Source organism: Paramormyrops kingsleyae, chromosome 8, assembly GCF_048594095.1.
Source record: "Paramormyrops kingsleyae isolate MSU_618 chromosome 8, PKINGS_0.4, whole genome shotgun sequence".
NCBI lineage: Eukaryota > Metazoa > Chordata > Actinopteri > Osteoglossiformes > Mormyridae > Paramormyrops > Paramormyrops kingsleyae.
In genome coordinates, this window is record NC_132804.1 from 14,459,120 (window position 1) to 14,481,882 (window position 22,763).

The following is a 22,763-nucleotide window of genomic DNA, read 5'->3' on the forward strand; positions in this document are numbered from 1 at the left end:
CAAACATCATGCACTAAGAAAAACAATCCTGAGCATGTTTATTTTTCCACAAATTGCAATTTCGGTTCACTTTTTTGCAGATTGCTCAGTTTCTATTCATTAAGGACAACTGAAAAAGTTACTACTTCAAATGGTGAGCTCCAAATAAAGACCAATTTTCCACATGCAAAAAAAAAAGAAAACTAAAATGCTTAACTATTCCAACATAAATCATAATATCAGCAAGAAGGAACAGGCCTCAGGTGAGGACTTCTGTGTTTGGAGATAGTGAGGGAAGTAGAGAAAAGGTGAGTAAGAATGAGAAAGTAAGGAGGACAGGAGGAAGAGAAAAATGGGAGGGGCACTGAGAGATGTGTTTGTTCACTGTTGACCATAAGGAATGTAAATCACTGCTGGATTCAGGCTTAGACACAGTAGGCAACTGCCTAGAAGCTCATCGGGGGCCTAGACAAAGGCATTAAAGAATATATGTATAGTATGTTCATACATATTTATAAAAAGAATAATTACACAATTTTTTAAATAATGAAAAAGAACTATATACATCACATCAAGATGTTTATGTGCAGGCAGAAACATGGCTGGCTCTAGCTATAGGCAGAATTTGCAGGTGCCTGGGGCCCCTGAATTGCCTGCTTGTGGAGCTTTGCATAGGGTCCCTGAATTGCCTGCTTGTGGAGCTTTGCCTAGGGCCCCTGAATTGCCTGCTTGTGGAGCTTTGCCTAGGGCCCCTGAATTGCCTGCTTGTGGAGCTTTGCTTAGGGTCCCTGAAAAGGTAGATCCAGTTAACAAGCTCCTTTCTCGAAGTACTAGGCTCAGTTTAATTTTTCACTGAAACACCATGAATACAGTCACCCCGTTACAGTCTGAAGCCTACGTGTAACCTACTGTATCTTGGATGCATATGGTGCACTTGTTTGTTTGTTGTTTTAATGCATGTTCTTGTTATATTGCAACATATAATAAGAATATCCACAGTAATGAAAGTTTGTTTCCTTCTTTTGCAATAAAACAATTCGTCAGGGACTTGGGCAGCTCGGGCACGGGAGCGAGGCATCAGGCAGGCACAAAAAAGGGTGGACGACCCACTAGCGGCTCCAGGAACATAAAAGGGGTTTATTAAATAAAACAGATAAACACTACAAAACCAAAAAGGACCACGAGGGCTCAAAACCTGAAGGGGATTAAACTAAGACTACAACACAAAAACCAAATACACATCAAACACTGAAAATAGCAAAACCATTGAACATCACAAACATCAACACACAGACAACAATGAACCGCTAGGGAATTGAACAGAAGCAGGAACTAAAATACTAAGTGGTAACGAGACTAACACAGGACAGGTGAGGCTGATTAACAAAGACCAGGGAAATGGGGTACAGGTGAAACTAATACTCAAAGGAACTAAACAGGGAAACTAATAACTAACCAAGGAAACAGAAACCAACACTAGGGAATTTAAACAGGTAAAGACACAGGCAGAGGGCACAAGGAACAAAACCATATACAAAATCACCAAATACAATAACTAGACAAACTCAACTGAAACACTAGGGAGCAAAATACAAAAACAGGAGGTGGGATTCAAACACAGGACAGACGGTACAAAGACAACCGGACGCTCAGGGTGTTGAGCCATGAGGCCAACAGAATAAGGGAAACTCAAAGACAAACATGAAGGACGGGATGACCAGCAATGCCTGCTGGCCAAACGGGGAAGGGACACAGAGTGACAACAGGGGCTGACCCTGACACCGACCCCAAGATGCATGCAGTTTTGCACTGAACATTAACTGGTGATTTTCCAGCTACCCTAAATTTATGTTCAATCCCAGTAACTGGTATGGCACATAAACACAAGCGCACGGTATACAGAACTGATGATGTTTTAAAAGGTTTAACACCACAAAATACAGTTATGGGTATATATATGGATATTTCATAACAAAGATAAAAAAAGTCACATACTATTGTAGGCTTTACGGTAGATCCATCTGCATCATAACTTTCCCCGTCACAGTTTCAATAGCATAAGAAATTAAACAGGATTTTTTTGGGAGTTTTGTGAAAGCCACAGATGACACATGAAGGCCACCAGATGACACAAAAATGTTTAGTAACACATGAACTCATAAAATATATGTACAGTGCTGATTCAAAAGAGGAGGTGGCATGGTAGCACAGTGCTTAGCACTGTCATCTCACACCTCTGGAACCAGGGTTCCAGCATCCACCACAGCTCCATGGGTGTGGAGTTTGCATGTTCTCCCCTTGTCATCATGCCCATAGGTGTGACTGAGTGTGCCCTGCAAATGGGCTGGCATCCCACTCTGAGTCATCCCCTGCCTTGCACCCATAGGCTCTGGATCCCTCACAATCCTGAATAGGATAAGCAGTTATAGAAGATGGGTGGTTTAGGAGGACAACAAGCTTGTTTACAGCATCCTCTCCTGTGATATCTCACGTTTCTTGTATCGCTTTGCTTCACTCTGCTCACATGCTTGCTTTGCTAGCCGTGGGGACAAAGAGGACTTTCAAGATCATGGGGGGGGCTGTGCCCCTAACCCCCATGAGGGGGAAGGGTCAATTGTAGTGTGGTCTTATAGTGAGCCTATGCTTTACACCAGGGGCAGGCAATCCGAATCCTGGGGTGCCAGTATCCAGCAGGTTTTCTGTCCTGCCTGATGAGTTAATATCAGCCTGAGATGAGGTTTGGTTCATCAGAGACCAGGAAGGATATAAAACCTGCCGGATACTGGCAATCTAGGATCAGGGTTGCATACCCCTGCTTTATACAGTTAGTGAGGGATTGATTCAACTTCAGACACTTCCTGTGTGTATTATGGTTTCTGATAGTATGCAATGCTCCACCTCTTTTCCAAAACTGACGTGTTAAGAACAAAAAAAAAAAAAAAAAGATTTATTCAGCTCAGGCGCCCTTGATGCTGAATGTGTGGTTGCTGCTGATGCTATTGGAGAACCTGGGTCGGACCTGATGCTGGTCTTGCTGTTCCTGCAGCTTCTCATCCCCGCAGAAGCAGTGGAGTGTGGAGAAGAAAAATTTCCGATAGTTGGCAGACACCAGGTTGTAGAGCACAGGGTTGATGGCCGAGCTGATGTAGAACAGCACGTTGGTAACCATGTAGAAATAGTGGTAGAAGTCAAACATTACTCTGTAGAGACAGCAAGAAATGGTTAATTATTCTGTCAGTGCTTACTTTTTAACTCAATTAGGTTGCATTTTCAATATGTACACCTCACTGCTTCTAGTGTAACTCTAGTGGAAAAACATGTAACCCAGATCACCATCACTCTGTCCATTCAGTTAGTGATGGCACATGGACCAAAGTTATTTATTCTTATTTATTCATTATGGGGCAGTTGGTGGGCCATCAAATTACATGGGGTCCAGATGCAAATGACACTCACTCTGTCCACTCTGTCACATAGCAGTACATCAACCGCCGAGAGTGGTAGGGCAGCCAGCACACCACAAAGGCGAGGACCACCGCGCCTGGCAGATGTGCCCCCCGAAAGCATGGGAGAAGGCAGGGGGGGCGAGACAATAGAGCGAAAGCAACAAGGCAAATTTAGATGGTGAGATGGAAGAAAGAACAGTAGAAATAGTAGCCATGCAAAGTTAGCGAAGATTCCGAAGCATTACGAAGACATGTTTGCAGAATTAGAATGGTATTTCCTTATGGTGTGCTTGGATGTTTTTGAAACAATAACATTCATTTTGATGTTCCAGCCCATTGGAAATATATTTACTACTAACATTTAGATACTGCTCAAGCAAACAATTAGGCATCATGGCAATGAGCTAATTGTGACATTAGGCTTAAGTATAATTAAGTTAAAGAAAGAAGCCAGGAAGACATGCTTGGAAACCTAACTAACTATTGATGGTATCATTATAGTACCATTCACCCATCCATCCATCCATGTTGCATCCGCTTATCTTGGTCACGATTATGGGGGGGTGTAGGGTCTATTCCAGGTATACCTTGCCCATCACAGGACCATTATAGCATCAAAACCAAGAAATTAACAACCTTGCCAGAGTGATCCTGTTGAGTTTTACTTCTCTGTTTCTCTTCTGGGCAGCTGTTGTGAGCCTGGTTACTGACATGGTCGTGGACATATGCTTTAGTGCAGAACTGTGAGCTCACGTTTTTGCCTAAATCAGAAGGTGGTTCCCTCATTTCCACGATTGAATGCAACTCCTCTTCATTAAGGAAAACCCAAACGATGTTTGCCAAATAATAAGCTGAAGTATGTGAAGTATGTTTCAGTGTGTTTGTGGACACTGAAAATCATATTTGGCCAACCAGGAACCAGCTTCCTTAAGGATAGTGATGAGGTAATATGCTATAAAATGTGCTATTTTTATAAAGAAAGTCTATCCATCTCCCATCAAATTGCTTATCCAGTACAGGGTTGCAGAGGAGCCTGGAGTCTAACACAGGCTGCATAAAGGATAAAGGATAATATCTCAGTATAGTACAAACTACATTTTTGTAGTCACAATATAAAACTAAATTTGCCTCAGTTCCAAATGACGACATGCAGGGGCGCCGTAAGGGGGAGGAAAGCTAGGACGATTCCAAGGGCCCCTGAGTGACAGGGGCCCTAAAAATTAGGAAAATAACTGGATTGGTTTGGACTGGGGGGCCTAATATGATATGCTTTCATGGGGCCCAAAATCTCTAGCAACGCCCCTGACGACATGCATAATGAACAATGAGTATCCTTGCATTTCCCTCATCAATAGTCTATGCTTTAGGTAAAGTTGACCTTATACTTAATCTTCGTACTTACCATTTTCTTTTCAAATAATTTTAAGTAATTCTTGTTGCTTCATTTAACACTCTTTGTTAACACTTTGTTCATGGTCCACAATGTTCTTTGCACTTGATTTTTTCCCTCAACTCCTTGCCACCAATATGCCCCTTTTCAAAATTATACACATTCTCTTTTCAAAAAACCCATGTCAGAGGTCTGAGTGTGACTATGCCACAGCTTTGTACTCCCGGCCTTTTAAAGGCGGGAGTGAAACATCCCTCATAGTCAGAACATCATGCTAAGACACATCCACTTACTGTGGAAACATCAAAGGTTTTCAAACCACATTAAAATTCACCAATTGCCTTGAAAAAGTAGATCAAGCAACTGAAACATGGAAATATAAAAATACTTTCAATGGCTCTATGATTGAGTCAATATGTATGAAGCACAGACCATCTTTATTTTTTCCATCCTCCAGACTACTTCACTTAAAATCAAATATCTAAAAACATTTTGTCAGAAAACTATTTTGAAATGCTTTGCAACAGTATTTTTTTCAGACTGAGCCGTACTGATGTCAGCCGCAACAATAATAAAGTTGTGCACAGGTATGGTTATTGGTCCTACACAAAAGATCACACAACTGCAGACTTCTGCACTTGCAGTTCTCGCCACTAGTTCACATTATTTATATAAATTTAGAGAGATAAACAGTTATGCCAGAACTGTCAGCATTAACGTGTGTTATGGCAACATTCATTCTGTGTGTATACCGTTGTCATAAGAGTATTTTTGTTTGCATATTTGGTGTCTGACCATATTAAGGAGTGACTTATGGCAAGCTGCCCTACTCACGCAGCACCTTGACCCCATGCCGCAGCGACCGCACGCGGCTCGTTTCCATGGCCATGCCTGGTTCTGGCTCGGAACCCTTAATAAAATACGCGCGGCAGTTCGGCTGAAACATCTGCTGCAGCTGCCTGGCGATGGCTGTGTTCAGCACCGAAATGATCACCATAGGGGCTGCAAAGGACAGCAGGGCGTTGACCTGCAGGGGGCGAGAAGAGCAGACCACGGGACCCGTAGCAGATATCAGCTGCTGGAATGTAAACTCTGCTTTCATTCTGATGGTATCTCCATCCCGCACCAGATCTTCTTTGTGTCAGACACAAAAAATCCATGCTACGTTTTCTCTGCAGTTTTCCTTCAGCAGTATAATATATTTTTAAGAAGGCATTTTATTGGTCCATTGGCCTACTTCTAACACCAAAATGCATGGGTTTACCCAAACTGATCAAAATCAATATATCAGTAAAATAAAGAGCGCACACCTTCTCTTTTTGATTCGGCTACATGTCACCCCACCCAGTCCTCCTCAGACTGGGCCATTCCCTTCAATTCATTCACCTCTGTTCATTCACTCTGGGCATATTCTCAGACATTTGGGTCCTTGGGACCTTTTACCCCTAAGGATTCAATAACTAGATGACACTAGATAGCACTGACTGCTCCTGGGCAGGTAGGCCGGTCCGTTTTCAATTCACTCTACTTTAAATTAATTAAAATGAAAACTAAAGATGCCACATTGACATAACTAAAATCATACAGTATAGTGCAAAAGTCTTGGCAACAAAAAATATTAAATTATCTTCATATTAGTATAAAACTGTGTTATTATGCCTGCCAAAGTGTGTTAGCTTAGCCTTTTCAAAACCTCCGCTAAAATCACTCCATTATTTCCACCCATGTATTTTTTGACTTGACCAGTAGCACACCTCACATAGCTAATCAATATCTCATTGACTTTTTTTTTAACTAATTGAGTTAATTAAGTGATCTGGTGGTGAAATTTAATAAATACATGGAATGGCTGAGGTGCCCATGAGGAGAGGTTTGGGAACTGAAGCGGTGTTCATCTAGCCATCCAACTAGATATCAGTAACTTTTTGGAGAACAGAAGAGATTCTTTTGAGTTTTTATCATGTTACTCTTCATCTGTGTATGTTCTAATGCTAAATTGTTTTTTTTTGTTCTGAGCAAAAGTGCACTTACTACCTAGATAAATAGCTTTAAACATTTCTCTCGGCTGCCTAAAACTTTTTTCCAAAAATCAAGCATTTTTCCAGTGCAGCATCATTGCTCACAAAGAACATAAGCATGCAAAATAAAAAGTACATTATGTTACTTGCCAGCTGCCACTTGATAATTCTGACAGGGATCTGATAGATTGATCCTGTTAAGTTTAATTAATAGCTTTCAGCCCCGCAATGAAATAAAATCACAATAATGTCAGGTTTGATGGGCAGGTTTTTATTCTTCTGCATGTATTATGTGTTCAATGCACAATCTCTCTGCGCTTACATTGTGCTCATGCTTTGTTAATTAATTTGAAGCTGGAAAAAACATTAACAGTCAGCCCATACCTCCATTAGCATGTGCCTTGTGCTTCAGCCGGCTTTTTATCGCAGCCCTAGGATGGCTGCACACGCAGATCACAGGCACAGCAACAGAAGCCCATTTGCTCTCCTTGCAAACATCCTTTTCACCCCTTGAACAATACATCAGTTCTAATACGGGCTTCTGGAAACTTCTCGTGACCGTTTCCCCCTTTTATATGCTAATGCTAAAGCAATAAGTAAAAAACAATGAAACAAAAAAGAGAAGATTAGTTTTGAAAGATTTCCCAAAGGATCAACACTCCAGAATGTCATTGTCTGGTGCACAGGGAGTTCTGTGGAAAAAGACTGCTGCTTGCTGCTCTTCCAATCTGAACACGATGTACCATCAAAAAAGAGCTTTAAACTTGCACTACTCGAGTAAAATTGAGCCACACAAGAAAGGTAAACTGTGTCGTTACAATAACAGCATTTTCTAAACCCACTAAAATATTATCATTAGATTTAGTGGTGGACTAACTTCTATGGTGGCCCTATGCTGATATGGGTAGGGGGGGCCCTAAGTGGGCTGTTCAAGCTATTTTCTGGAGCCAAAAGAGAAATGAGAGGGAGTTTAAAAAAACTATGGAATATGAATAATATGTTAATCAAAGCACGGGGTGCTAGTGGCAAACATACTGGTCAGGGTGGGCTGGGACTGCTGCAGATCAGAGGGTGTATCGAGGGATTTCACACTGGCAGGTCTAGCCGCCAAATGTAATTATATTATAGTATCGGCGAGTTGCCTCTCACTAGTGAGAGCTAATTTACATGTCCCCAGTGCATTTTGGGTGTGTGTTGTAAGTAGTCCCTGCACGGTGTCACTCGTGATGACTGTGCCATGTCCCGTGTGTCACGTTTTCCCCGCTTGTAATGTCACGGGTAACAACTTGTGTTTGGAATGTCAGCATAGTGACTAGTGTACATACCGTGTGCGCGACCTGTCATGTGCCATGGGACCTCCCTGTGTTTCAAAGTGAGGAGAAGATGGTGGGTTGCTGTTCTCTTGTCAACTGTGAGAGTCCTTCTAAGGGTTATCAATAGAAGAGCCTCCTGTGTCAAGCTGCTGGTTCCCTTCTTACCTGCGTCTTGGGGGCCCTAGAATGTACCCAGGGTGGTTTGCCCTTATCCAGGGTGGCCGCGGATCCTTAAAAAGTCTTAAAAAGTCTTAAATTCCGTTGTCCTAAAATAAGGCCTTTAAATGTTTTAATTTGTCTTAAATCTAAATCCAAGGGTCTTAATTTTTTTATCTTAATTTTAGAGGGAATTTCTCCATCATTAAAATGTTTTTTTTTACACTTTGAAAAGGAAAAGTTTATCGTTTTGAGGAGAATCTCCCGCGCAGGTTCTAAATCTGTTCTGTTGCTAGACACGTGCTTGCTTGACAACGGTCAGTGTTGCCAAAATTGGGCTTTTGATGATTTGGGCGGGTTTTGCGTCGTGTTTGGGCTGGAACCTGTCAGTCAGATCTGGCAACCCTGACCCCAGCGCTGGCTTTATTTGGATTATCTGGATTTAGTCAGCGTAGTCTCGAGACAAGGCAAGGAAATATGGGTAAATGTAAATTTAGTGACAAATGGCTCGAAAATTCCAGTTTCTCGTGGTGGCTGAAAGCTGTGCCCAAAGATGACAGCGAGGCTTACTGTGCGGTTTGCTGTAAACATTTTAAATTGGGTACAATGGGGATCAAAGCGCTGGAGTCTCATATGCAGAGCGGGAAACACGTAGCTTTTGCTACAGCCCGCCAACATCAGCCTCAAATCAATGACTTTTGCACCGTCACTGCTAACGGAGAAGAGGGTGCGAGGCCACAGCCTGCTGAACAACCACAGACATCGTCAGACATCCGAACAATATTTGGCTCTACTCCGACACTGAGGGCAGAAGTAATCTGGGTGCTGAGGACTGTGACGAGCCACCAGTCGTACAGGTCAAATGACGGAATTGATGACATCTTTAAGGCAATGTTTCCTGACTCCGTGCTTGCTCAGTCATTTACTTGTGGGAAAGATAAAAGCCGATACGTGAATATTGTATTGTGTGTGTGTGTGTGTTTGTGAGAGAAAGTTGTATGTGTGTGTGAGAGTATTGTGAGTAAGAGAGTATTGTGTGGGTGTATGTATGAGTGAGAGTATTGTCAAGTGCTTCAAGCAGCATAAGTGAGCTTACATTTCAAGAGTTTGTGCATTCACATTGTTACACTGTTACATTGGATTCAAAGTGTGTGAGTGCCTTGACATTGTCATGGAATAGAAATTAATTTCTTCTTCTGGAATAGTGTTTTCTGTTGAATATTCCCAAGAACAATCAGTTAAATAAAATAATAATTTAAAATATCCTCATAGTTTTGTGCTTGACTTTTGCGGGACTTTCAATTTGGTCTTAAATTTTGTTTGAAAATGGTATTAAAAAGTCTTAAAATGTCTTAAATTTAACTTGGTCAAACCTGTAGACACCCTGTTATCCCACCCTGAATATTGCCTTTGACTGGTCCAAGGAGGGAAAAACCATAAATTGTCTACAGAGTACTGGGTGACTAAGACTCGTTGATGGTAATGAAGGCTATCCTGTCTGATCCAAACCAACAGAAGGTCTACGGTGGCACAAATGGAAGATAATTTTAATGATGGCCAAAGGAGCAGTCTGTCAAGGCACAGAGGTGGCCTAAGGGGCTACATAGCTGCAGGCCAGTCACAGTGTCCATACTGACCCCTGGCCACTATCGAAAGTGCCTACAATGGACAAAGAAAACAAGTGTCGAAACAGGACCTTGCTGGACCAACAAGCCTGGTCAGCAGCTTTGCAGCCCCATACGCAGCAGGGTTTGTTATGACACATTGCTCCCATTGTCATCTTTAAAATTACCTGCCATTTGTGCCCCAGTAGCCCTTCTGTTAGTTCATACTTGGTTGCCCAACACCCTGTTGGTGGATGGTGGTGTTTCCCTCCTCAGAGAACTCTCAGTTGGCATACACCACGGCCAACCACAAATAGCCCACAAGCCTTGCCATTTCAGAGATACTCTGAGGTAGATGAGGGACAACTGGGAGGAAGCAGGGTGCTGGGTTGTGCGATATAACAGTATGTACATGTGTGACAGTGGTCAAAATGTCTTGGCTCATCGACGTACAGTGTCCTCCACAGTTATTGGGTACTTGGATTTTTTTCTCATTTTTATCAGTGCGAGATGAAGCTCCTTCACTAAAAGGTGGATTTTTTCTAACCCTTTTTATAAATCTTTACAAGGGGTGCCAATAATTGTGGAGGGCACTGTATATGCAGTAAATTCACGCGAGTGAATGGGGTGGCGTAAGAACTTGCATGAATGTAAGACACTAAGCGGAAGGAATTATTTGCTCTTCAAAGGAGACTAGTCTTGAAAGGTCCTGGTCACTCCAGAAGTGAAAGGAACAGGAGATGGATGACTCTAATTACACTAATAGTTGTCATGAGTCATTAATTACACTGCTGATTATTCCTAAATAGAAAAGTAAAAATAAAATACTTAGCACTGGTCAGAAATAAAATTATGGTTGATAGCCGAGTGAACTGGACAGACTTTTTTGCTTTCTTGTGCAAATGTATCCTAAATATGGAGACCATAATACAAATGCAGCTGGGGGGGGGGGGGGGGGGGGGTGCATTTATGCTGCTATTTTGATGTCATTAACAAATAGAAATTTGCCAAAGTCAAAAATAAAGATGACGGCAGTGACAATAAGATGGGTGAGAACACCTGCACCCTGAATGTAGTTCATTCGCAGAGGGACTGTTGAGGGACTGTTGAGGGACTGTTGAGGGACATTTCCTTGAACAAGACATGTAATCTGAGGTACTCCAGTAAAAAAAAAAATTACTGTATTGTTCAATCTTGGTTCATCAACTGCTGAGCACAGTTTAAAACAAGCAACAAACTGAAACAGGACCTTAGATTCTTTAAAACACTATCATCCCTAGACTCTGGCTCGACTGCTTTATTCAGCATCCTTGGGCGTGCTTGGGGGTTCAGTCCACTCTGGGAAGCTTTCCAGATAAAGTGGTACCTCGGAACTCGAACTTAACCTGTTCAGAACTCCGGATCTAATCCTAAAAAGTTCGAGTTCTGATCGAATTTGCCCCATAAGAAATAATGGAAAACCAATTAATTGGTTCATGGCCCCAAAAAACACAGAAATATGTTTTTTTTTAGCATTTAAACACAAAATGAACCGGATAAAACAAGAAGAGCATATACTGTACTAAACACATCTAAGTACATTTATCAAAACAGTAATTTTTAAATTAAGAAAATAAATGTATTCAAACAATGTGTCCTGCCCCGATCGTCTGCTCCTTACGTGTGCCACGCCCTCTCGTTAACCTCGTGTGGAATCCCCGTGTGATCAGCTGTTTCTGGTTGTTGTCATTAGTCCTCTGTATTTAGTCCGCATTTCAATTTGTTTCCCCAGTCCGGCCGTCTGCATTTTGCCTGCCTTACCTGTAATTAAACCCCCTATTCCCGATACCTTGACATCTGCGCATTTGTCTCCGTTCTGGCCCCGATGGGCACAACAATATTATTATAATTAAATGTATTAATGGTTTATTATTAATATTAAAATAATTAATAAGAAATCTTTATTTTAAAATGTATTTTATTATATAATTACTGTTACTGTCTATCATTGTCTAAATGTATTTTACTGTCTAAATATATGTATTCAGCTAGTGTAAACATGCGCGATGCTATCACAGCGAATGCGAGGCTGAGACTGAAGCTTTACCCTTTGTTTCCGCTAAGAGATGTGCAGCGTGACTCATTTCCCCGCGCCTACAAGTTCTTAGGCCGGCGTTCACAGTTTGACTTCTGAGATTCAGATTGAGTTCTAAGTTTTTTGGTTTTTTTTTGGAACTAGTAGGTTCGACTTTTAAGAAATTCGCGTTATAATGAGTTCGAGAACTGAGGTACAACTGTAGTCCCAAGGGGTGGAATAAATTTCAGTTTATATTGCATAATACAGAAAAGGTTACACACTAAGAATTAGCAATGCTATATTGCACCTCTGTTCTCATGTAAACTAGCCTGAGTTAACTTATCAATAAATCGAAACATAGCAATATGATGTTGCCGATTCAGTTTCACAGAAGTGCCATGTTTGCTCTAGATTAAGCATAATGGACCATTTCTACACATAAAAATCTGCTGCAATTCAACATAGTAAAGAGGTTATGAAAAATTGAGAGAAGAATACATGTACACTGCATTTTGCTTTATTGGTTCATAAAAATTTCTAAAGGTATTTCTTAACATCAACTGCTGAAGATGCGTACGCTGTAAATGTAAAGGAAGCTTAATGGCCGCATGACGTTTTATCCGCGTAATTTATGTTATCCGGGGAAAATTAGTCTCTGCTGAAGTACGTGACCTTATTGAAGGGAAAAGAAATTTACTTAATTGTAGTTTTTCAGAACTCAAAACTGTTATTATAATAACCTTACGTGATGGATGCATGAAGGCACCTATAACTGCTTCATTTGTATTCGTTAGAACAACATTTGCCATTCACTATACCAATCTTGAGTTTTGCCCACCGAGCAATAACAATGTTTGCTCATCTTAGTTACTTCCCTCGTTTGCAGAAACATTAAATACGCAACATCATACAATACTGCAGTAGGCCTATATGGGTGTTATACACACAAACATATTTCTTTTACGAATAAGGTCGAAGGCTTGGTAGAATTAATATTCCAGTTCCCCAATCACTGCGCCACCTGCCTGATGCAGCCTTGCACCCACCTGTAGCACGGTCTTGGCGGTGACCGTGGACACGACGGTAGTGCAGATCTTCTCCCCGTCGATGCTGATCTGACCCATCGTCAGAAGCATCGGTGTTGCCAGCAGAAACGACGCCGCCCACACTCCACTGATGAGCTTCTTCGTACGACTGCGGGACATGATGCTTTTCGCTTTGAAAGGGTGGCATATTGCCATGTAGCGTTCCGTGCTGAGGCTGGCGATGTTAAACGCCGTGGCGTAGGAGCAGCCGTCCCGGATGAAGTAATAACCTTTGCAAACGGCATCGCCGAACGCCCACGGGTGATGTACCCAGATGAAGTTGTAGAGCTCGATGGGCATGCTGACCAACAAAATAAACAGATCGGAAATGGCCAAACTGGCCAGGTGGTAATGCACTGTGCTCTGCAGGTTCCGCCAGGTCCGTCTTTTCAGCAGCGTGTATAATGTAACCGAGTTGCCCAGACAGCCGACCAGAAACAGCACCAAGTATATGACGGTGACCAGCACCTTGGAGAACAGGAGCGTGTTCACGTCCAAACTGCTCTCGAGTTCGGGCTTGGTGCCGTTCGGCTGGGAACGATTAGCGGACACCTGAAGCTGTCGGGATAAATTTCGGAAATCCGAGCTGAATGTGCTTTGCGCGGACGACACGCTGTCATTTGGATCCATCTGCAAGTCAGTAAAGATGCAGGATCCGAGCGGCCGCCCTTCGACTTCATTACCGGCTTTCTGAGACCAGTGGTGAAGCGGCTTTTATATCCTACCGAGTAGGCGTGTGCTTTACAGGGGTAAACTTGGCATAATTTTAAAATTATTGAACGCTTTGAACATGCACCCAGAATGGCAAGGTGTATAGGTCTCGGTACAATGTAAGAAAATAAAAAGATAAACATCTTCAAACGGTTCGCTGTTGTTGGAAAATATAGATATATTTTGTGTTTTTGTAGAACGAATGGGACCTTTTTGAATAAATATAATGAATTAATCAATATTCATTTGATTATTTATTGTATACATTTAACCAGGGTCGTCGTTAGGCTTATTTTAGTGGGCTTTAGCCCCCCCAACCAAATAAATGTACACTAATTACTTTAAATAATGTGGGCCATTTCTATTAGACCCCCCTAATATATAAAGGATTAGCTCCCCATTTCATAAATCTCTAGTGACGCTCATGCATTTAACCGAATAGTTCGGAGTCATTGCTGGCTTTTCACAATGTTTTAGATGCAGGGATGAAATGGCCGTAGGGTGACATGCAGCCTTCCATAGATCCTTCTGGCTTTACAGTTTTTTTTTTTAAATGCACTGAATGAAGGCGGAGGTATTAATACTTATTTGAATGTAAGAAGCTGAAGAGGAATTGTTTGATGCTGAAAGACTGATATTCCGGTTGATAGATAGTTGATGTTGTTTGATGTATACTCTAAGATCTCCGTCACATAAATGGAACAGGAGGCAGATGATTCTAATTGATCTAATAGTTGTCATGAGTCAATAATTACACTGAGGGTTACAGGCGGACCGGTATGCATTGCACCGGACTGTACATAGTGTAAGTACATGCAGGGCCGCTGCTGGCCAAATGGGTGCCCTAAGCAGAAATTTACTTTTGTGCCCCCTCCCCCAAATATTACGGAAGTAAAAATAAAATAATAAAAAAAAACACCTACTATTGGGGCCAAAATAGAACTTTATTTAAATAAAAGTAAATACATAAATAAATTGTATCATTTATAAATTACAATTGTAGCTCTACAGCAAAAAATACAAACTAAAATTACACTTTAAATAAAACATTTATAATAAATAAAATAAACAATAATAAACTGAAATAAAATCAACACTGTCATCTGCTGGAGCTTCCCAAAGTTCAAAATTTACAAAGGCACACTTCTGCTTTTTCTTGAGGCAAAGTCGTAAATGAGCTCTTCATATGATAAAGCCTTTGCTAATTCAGAGTTGATGCTGACAATTGCCAGACCACTCATGCGCTCTTGTGCCATAGATGAGTGCAAGTACGTTTTGATGAGCTTCATTTTAGAAAAACTTCGCTCAGCAGAGGCAACAGTTACAGGGAGCGTCACTGCTATGCGCAGAGCAATCCAGAGATTTGGGTACAACTTGTATATTTTAGTTTATTTGTATATGTATATAATTAATATTAATTTATTATTATAATATATAAAAACGATTTTTTTGAGCAGCTGGGATGGTGCCCCCCTGGGAGTTGGTGCCCTACGCAGACTGCGTACTCTGCGTATAGGGAGCAGCGGTACTGGAGTACGTGTGTAAATAACGTCCGTGATATAGAGTTATGTCAGTGACATAAGTGTCGGGTTCTCTTGAAATGCCGAAAATAGTGTTCCCCTATTGCGGTGGGTTTGTAATCCCGCGATGTATTTCGATGCATATACTAATGACTTCGGCTGTCCGTGACATTGCTGGTACTTTCTCTGCCAGTTCGTTCAAATAAAAATGGAAACTGTCATCTGCGTTTCTGCATATTTATCAGGATATTCACTACGCTGACATTGCAACAATGTTTAACACTGGTTAGAAATGGTTAATAGCGGAGAGAGCTGGGTAGACTTCATTGCATGTACTGTATGTCTCTCGCGCTAATGGGTCGATAGATGTGGCGTTTCATTTTGCAGGAATGTGTGGGGGATTTAGGTTGAAATTTGGTTTTCATTAACAAACTGAAATTGTCAATGTAAAAAAATACGAATAAAAACATAACTATGACTGCCGTTACAACATGGTAAGTGAGATCAGCTGCAGCCTGAATGTAGTTCATTCCCAGAAGGACTGTGATGCTTCCTGTGATGCTTCCTGTTCAAGACAGGTAATCTGAGGTAGTCCAGTAAAATAAATAAAAAACTGTACTGATGCGTGAAATTGCCAATATCTCTGGATGAACTGACAGACTTGGTCCCCATCATCGTGGTTTAGCACAGTCAAGCAACAAATTGCTAGGGACCTTTTCCTTAAAAACACTATCATCCCCAGACTCTATAACCTGCGTTGTTCAGCATCCTTGGAGGTGCCTAGAGATTCTGTCCACCTGTGAACCTTATTCCAGTGACTCCCTAAGGTCTGCTACTTCCATGGGCCAGAACAAAGAATATTGAAGGTGATCCTTCTCCCAGAGTGAAAAATATTGAAGCCAAATGGAATTTCCTGGGCTGATATTTGCTTACAGTCCATTCTTGTACCCTGATAAAAATGCAAGAAACAGGTTTTTAAATGTCAGCACCTCTTCATGTTTTGGCGCATGGAAGTAATATTTGAATAATACTTGCAGTTTCCAACCTCTGTAGACAAATGTAATACAGAAATCCAAGCAAACCTTCACTGAAGCCTTGAAATATCAGATTTGTGTTAATTCTTTACACTTGGAAAAATAGTACCAATTTGTACCTTTGAGGGTACAATTACTTATCACTGGGGCTGCACCCTACGGTCTGCCAGTTGTACCTTAGCTGTATAGTGTTTCAGGCACTTTGTCTCCCTGGTCCTGATGTTTCTGCATTCAAAGTGCACATGCGTAGGTTTTGTGGATATTAATAGATAGGTGGCATTTTTGCCAGTGTCCCTCAACTTTGTGGCCCTAAATCCATGCAATCTTTTGAAGAGTGAGATCACGTATGCCTACCATACCTTATCGAATGGGTTCAAAGGTTTTAGCGCTGTGATACTGTCATTGATGTTGTTTCCTCGTGTTGCCTAGACCCCTCTTCTTTCTCTCGTCCCGTTCTGATCTCTTCTGATCATGTTCATTTCCAGCTGTTGATAATTTGAGTTTAATAAAAACCCCTTTTGTTTGTTATCACGTCTGCCTCTGCCTCCTTTGTCCTGCCCAATGTGACAGAATGGCAGGACTTGTGGATATCCCCGGGACCCTCTTTTAGTCTGGGGGTCTGCTTGCATGCTTTCCCCTGCACCCAACCTCCTACCTCCGCCTGTGCCTCCAGTCCACACTCCTTAGTGGTTGATGGACAACCCGTTGATTGATCCACTGAGTGATAGTGACCTGGAGGAGCCTGAGGAGGACGAAGGCCGTGGAGAGTTTCCCGGCATGCAGGTCGCCCCTCTGGTATGGACGCCTTACCGAGCTTCTGGCTGCGACACGGACGACCTACCCACACTGCTCCCTCTGGAACCCCATGTCTCTGAGATGGTCTGGCTTGCTGGGACTCCACTGCATAAAGCTGCTCAGCACACCGCTTCCCTACAGTGTGGCTCCCTGAAGCTCACTGCCGATTTGCCCACTGGCTCCCCGAAGCTCACTGCCGATTTGCCCACTGGCTCCCTGAAGCTCACTGCCGATTTGCCCACTGGCTCCCCGAAGCTCACTGGCGATTTGCCCGCTGGCTCCCCGAAGCTCACTGGCGATTTGCCCACTGGCTTCCCGAAGTTTGCCGCAGATGTGACTGCTGGCTCCCCAAAGCTTGCCACCAATTTGCTTTCTAGCTCATGGCCACTCCACCCGCCATCTCCAGATGCCAAAAGAGGAGACAGAAGAAGCGGGTTGACCCCGCACCTGAAACCTTCTTGCTGGACTCAGTTCAGCCAGTGCCTGGACCAAGAGAAGTCGCCTCCATGCTTCCATCACCCGACCCAGGAGAAGAAAGAGTTGCACCCCACACTTCCTCTGCCCAAGTCCCAGGCTTCTGGCCCACAGAGGGCCGCTTTGCCCGAGACTCAGGGTCCTGGCCCCTGAAGGGTTGCCTCGCCTGTATTGACCCCACTGCAGCAGTGCCGCCCCGCTCTCCTCCTGGTGTCCTGGCCACGCCCCGCTCTCCTCCTGGTGTCTCAGCCTCACCCCACTCACCTGCTGGTGTTCTTCTGGCTTTGTATCCTGGACTGTCATAGCTAACAAGTCACTTTATGCTTTTTTACCTACTCATTCTCATTGCACGTCTTTTTTAATTGTTGATATACTGCTCTCCATTTTTGTCTACTGTCATCAGTCTGGTCTTACTCTTATTTTTATTCAAATCTTATTTACTCTTTTCTAATTAAACTGTTTTACTTTTTCTCTTTGTATTGCATATTTCATCAAGCCCGATACAAGAAGTATTTCAAAAGTATTTCACTGCACAGTAATATGGTTTATGATTGTGTATGTGACAAACAAAACTTGAAACTTGAACTAGTGTTGTAGTCAAGACCGCCTAAACCGAGACCAAGACATTGCCGAGACCGGAGGGTATCAAGACCAAGACACTGCCGAGACTTGAGGGTACCAAGACCAAGACCAAGTCCAAGACCAAGACCAAGACACACTAAGGCGAGACCAAGACCAAGACTGGTCGAGACCAAGACCAAGACCAAGACCGAAAACAGACTAGGGCTAGAATCGACATCACATTACCCAGATCAACTGTAGAGAAAAAAGGCATTGCTGTAAAGTGTCATTACTCGTTAAATCAAATTCATGTTATCTTTTCAATTATATTGTCCGTATGTCCATATGTCTCTCATTTAAAATCTCCCAGATTTGTCATAGTTATGAGACCAGATAGAAAATAATATTCTCAGCAATCCTCTCCTATAACCATTTTATCAGACCTCGTCAAGGGAAAGAGATGGGATGTACCAGAAAGATGTTCATATTAAGTCTCTTATACCAGGGACAGAGGCCTCGGGTAAGCTATGAATACAGCTATGTAATGATCCTTTGCTTTGAATTGAAGAGAATGAGCCTCCAGATTGACTTGCACCTCCAAGACCGTGCTTTCTAATCAATGTAAAATACCTAATTTATTTGAATTATAACTATGCTATAGACTTCGCGGACATTTTCGGACATTTTTTTGCCGATGTATGATACGATGTGTATGATGTGTGTGGACTGTGAAGCACTGGCAGTGTCCGTGGAGAAAATGTATAAAATGTAACGTTTTTGAAATGGATGCATCTGACTGGTTGCATTTGAATTGAGGCGCGTAATAAATAATGATACTGTTCTGTGAGGATGTGCAGTTTTCTCTTTTTTTCCCCATCCCATCGAGACCGCTATGTCCGAGACCAAGACAAGACCGAGACCAAATAGAGTCGAGACCAAGACAAGACCGAGACCAAATAGAGTCGAGACCAAGACAAGACCGAGACCACAAAAAATTGGTCTCGAGACCGGTCTCGAGACCAAGACCGGTCTCGAGAACTACAACACTAACTTGAACACACACATTTGTGATCTCTCGCATTCAATGCTTCATCTTCAGACAAACAAAACCTCACATGTATGCACTTGGGTTACCCCATTGTGCCTCAGTTTTGTTCCCCGGTTTCTGTTCTTGTTCTTGTGTGTACAGTTTCTCTGCAGGATTTTACCATTTTCATATGCATGCATTTGTATGTGTGGAAGTGTGTGTCTGTATGCTTATATGTGTACATCTGGGTGTGCTGCATGTGTGGCAGCCCTGTGGTGATGCATTTGCCCAGCAGATGGGTGGTACGGCAGGCCTGTCCACTCGCACTCACCCATTCACACCCACACACAGTAAGACGTGACAAATAGGCACATACTCATTCACGCACACATGCACGCACGCACGCACACACGCACACACACAAACTCGCACATTGACAGTTTTACACAGTGTATTGTTCCTTCCTCTGTCCTGCTGCTGTAACTGCACTTCACTATAGCACCAGGCTAGATCACCAGTCTCTGCCTGACGTGCCACAATACTTAGCTGCTCTGTGTTGCTAGCCCAAACTGAGTGGGCAAGCCCCCCGGTTTACAAATAGCTACATGATTTGCACATTGTTGTGTGTGAGTGCATCTCCCTGCTTGGTCTGCATTTTAACTTTCAGTTCTTTCAGTCATACAATCATTAACTTTAATACAGTGCTTTCTAAAAGCCTGGAGCACATTCAGCGGCCTGGTTTCCTTTCTGCCCTGACCCTACCCAGCCAGCAGCATGACTCTCTCGACTTAACTTCGGAATGCTGCCATGCTTGTGTTTAGTCACGCTGCCCCCCAACACCACACAGGAAGTGGTCTGCATACCCTTTGAGCAGCACAGGGAAATGATGAAGAAGTTTGCTTGTAGGGTAGAGCAACACCTTTCTACTAAGTCCTGTAAAGCACTAACACGGGCATTCTAAGAAGCACTAAACCACGTGCAACGGGAAAAGCGGGGTGATCAGACCCAGGACAGTAAGACACACAAGCGGTGGGATATACAGTAACTAGAGATACACGAGGATGGGACAGAGTTCACAGAAGACATGGGAAAGTATACATGCCACAATAGGAAATACATTGTGTTCACAGATAGAACACAGCCTTATTTAGTCTTCAATGACATGACACACTCATAATAATATCAGGCCATCTCACTGTCTCTGTGAGAATAAGAGAGTCTAGTGTTTATGCAGATAAATCTAATTCTAAGGACAATATAAATGTTAATGAAGTCTGCAGATGCTTAGGAGCATCAGGGAAGGCAGCAGGTCCACAGTTTTGTACTGAACACAGGTACCGAGTTCTGGATTGGCAATGGGGAAGCAGCATTTCTGATACCTGAACCTGGAACCTGCTGGCAAAGTGCATTCTGTAGCCCTGTGTGTCACTGATTTACTGCAACAAACAGAGGATAGAAGAGACGGAGAGAGGGAGAGATATCGTAGGGATACAAGCTGAAATGCCACTCAAGCAGTGCCAGTCAACCCGTTATGCCACATGGACGGCCGCCATCTTCTGAAGGAGCGCTGACTTAGCAAACCATCCCCCCCCCCCTCCCCCCCCCCCGCTGCCCTAGTCTGAGACAAAGCGAAATTAGGTGGTGAAGCTTGCCTAGGGTGGCACTTCTACTAGCATTTGTCAAGTAGACTCATTTGCACTGATGTACCATAGTTAAAAAAACAACGTATGTCGCTGTACGCTACAACAATACAATAATAAAACAAGTAAAATGCAGCACATTTTAAAATAAAGCAGAGACACTGGACAATGTTACACACAAACAAGAAAAGAAATTAAGATAAAATTAAGATATAACAGAACTGAAGGCCAGAGACTAACATTAGGTTTTTAAACTATAGTATAGTTGAGGATAATCTCACATGCAATGTTAGGGGATATCACAACCTGGGCGCAGCAATAGCAAAAAATTGATTTTAAGCGCTGAGTATTTATGTGTTGAGTATTTCATGGCTTTTCTCCATAGGTTTAAAATTGTTTTTGCAACATAGCGGTGACACAGTGCAGTGAAAGGCACGCTACGACCTTACCAGTCACAGTATTGTTTGGCGCCCCCTCCTGATAACTTTCATAAGTTGCACATACAATTGCAACGGATTTTGTGTCCTGTGCTCCGCAAGGCAAACTAGAGAAACAGACTCACACTGACAAACTGCCCCTGATAGCACAAAAATGACATACACAAGAGCGCCAGAGACAGGGGGACGGGGGGAAACGTGTCCCCCTCCTACGCCAAATATTGCCAGACCCCCCCCCCCTTTTCTTCCTAAAAATTTTACATAAACAGATATCTATATTTAGGGCCGAAAGATATTGAAGGAAAAATCAAATTATTTTAATCGTCCACAACTGCGTTTTTTTTTTTTAATTTTTATTATTGCTATTTTAGGTGTTTCTGTCATGATTCAGATGCAACCGATAAGACGAATTAAGGGCAAGTTCCCTATCTTCCATTGTGAATCCGCAAGTTACTGAGGCCAATTCGAAACATATAGGCTTACCTAACAAAGGCTGCAGTCCTATACCTGACAAAATCATTTTATCATATGGGTCAGTTACTCTTTTTAGTTGTGAAACAGCACCATAAACAGCGTTAGTCTCATTTTAAATTTAAATGATTAAAATGAGACCATTCAGTATAGGATTTTTAAAATTATGTATGCATATACTGTATAACTTTAAAGCTACACTGATGTATCAAATTATTTTGTTTAGTTGCTTAATTATAATTGCTTAAAGTGATAATGCTCTTTAAACTGCTAAAAACTCAAGGTCGCTTTAGAAGATTATAAAATGTTTGTAAAGTAATGCTTTAATACCTGATCCGACACAGCAAATCATGATGATGATGATAACAATACTGATGAGTACAATTACTGTCTGAAAATGTGCTATGCTCAGAAACGCTGATTTTGGATTGTGCTCGGCTATATTTTGCTGTTTTGTGAATTGCCAACTATTTTTAACAGCAGTTGTATTGTTCCGGTCTGGTCTGGGTGCTCTTTTGAGGATATTGTAAAAGTATTTCAGTAAATGTGTAACTGCTAATAAGGAAAAAAAAAAAAACACTTGGTCCATTTTCTTTTTCCATTCCCGTCTATTTTACAATCTTTTTCGATGAACATGAAGCATTTTAAGAGTGAGAAACTCAACTCTTCCTCTTTTTCATTTGAGGAAGCACTTTTTTTTTGCAAGAGTTAATTTTCCATCCACAGAGGCAGTTATTTATGTAGACAGTTGAGGGGGAGGGAGCTTAGAAATAGGAAATATATTTTAAAAAAATACAAACAAACCTAACATGCATATTCTCTAAAATTCTCCTGTTGCTGTTCCTTATTGAAAAAGTGTTGCTCCATAGTTAAGTTGTGCTGTTTTGTAGATTAAATCTAATTTAGTGGAGAGAAAGTATGTAATTCCAGTTAATGGAGTTACGGTTACTGAGATTAAAATTTCAAAAATAGGTGTGATATAATGCACATTTTTTCTATTATAAAACCTATTCCTGAACTTCAAGTGCAGATAGACCTTGCTATCT

The 22,763-nt window shown here is 42.1% G+C and overlaps 2 protein-coding genes across 2 annotated transcripts; both read right to left on the bottom strand.

Annotated features, from left to right (window-relative positions):
• Positions 1 to 539: 539 nt before the first annotated feature.
• LOC140592272 (neurotensin receptor type 1-like) lies at positions 540 to 3,567 on the bottom strand. Its single transcript, XM_072715286.1, has 2 exons — positions 3,436 to 3,567; positions 540 to 3,179 (listed from the first exon to the last, which is right to left on the bottom strand). The coding sequence occupies exons 1-2, from the start codon at positions 3,462 to 3,464 to the stop codon at positions 2,936 to 2,938; spliced, it is 273 nt and encodes a 90-aa protein (XP_072571387.1). The 5' UTR covers positions 3,465 to 3,567; the 3' UTR covers positions 540 to 2,935.
• Positions 3,568 to 5,365: 1,798 nt separating this feature from the next.
• Positions 5,366 to 13,721, bottom strand: LOC111839874 (neurotensin receptor type 1-like). The gene is made up of 2 exons (XM_023804171.2): positions 13,009 to 13,721; positions 5,366 to 5,842 (listed from the first exon to the last, which is right to left on the bottom strand). The coding sequence occupies exons 1-2, from the start codon at positions 13,675 to 13,677 to the stop codon at positions 5,642 to 5,644; spliced, it is 870 nt and encodes a 289-aa protein (XP_023659939.2). The 5' UTR covers positions 13,678 to 13,721; the 3' UTR covers positions 5,366 to 5,641.
• Between the last annotated feature and the right edge of the window lie 9,042 nt (positions 13,722 to 22,763).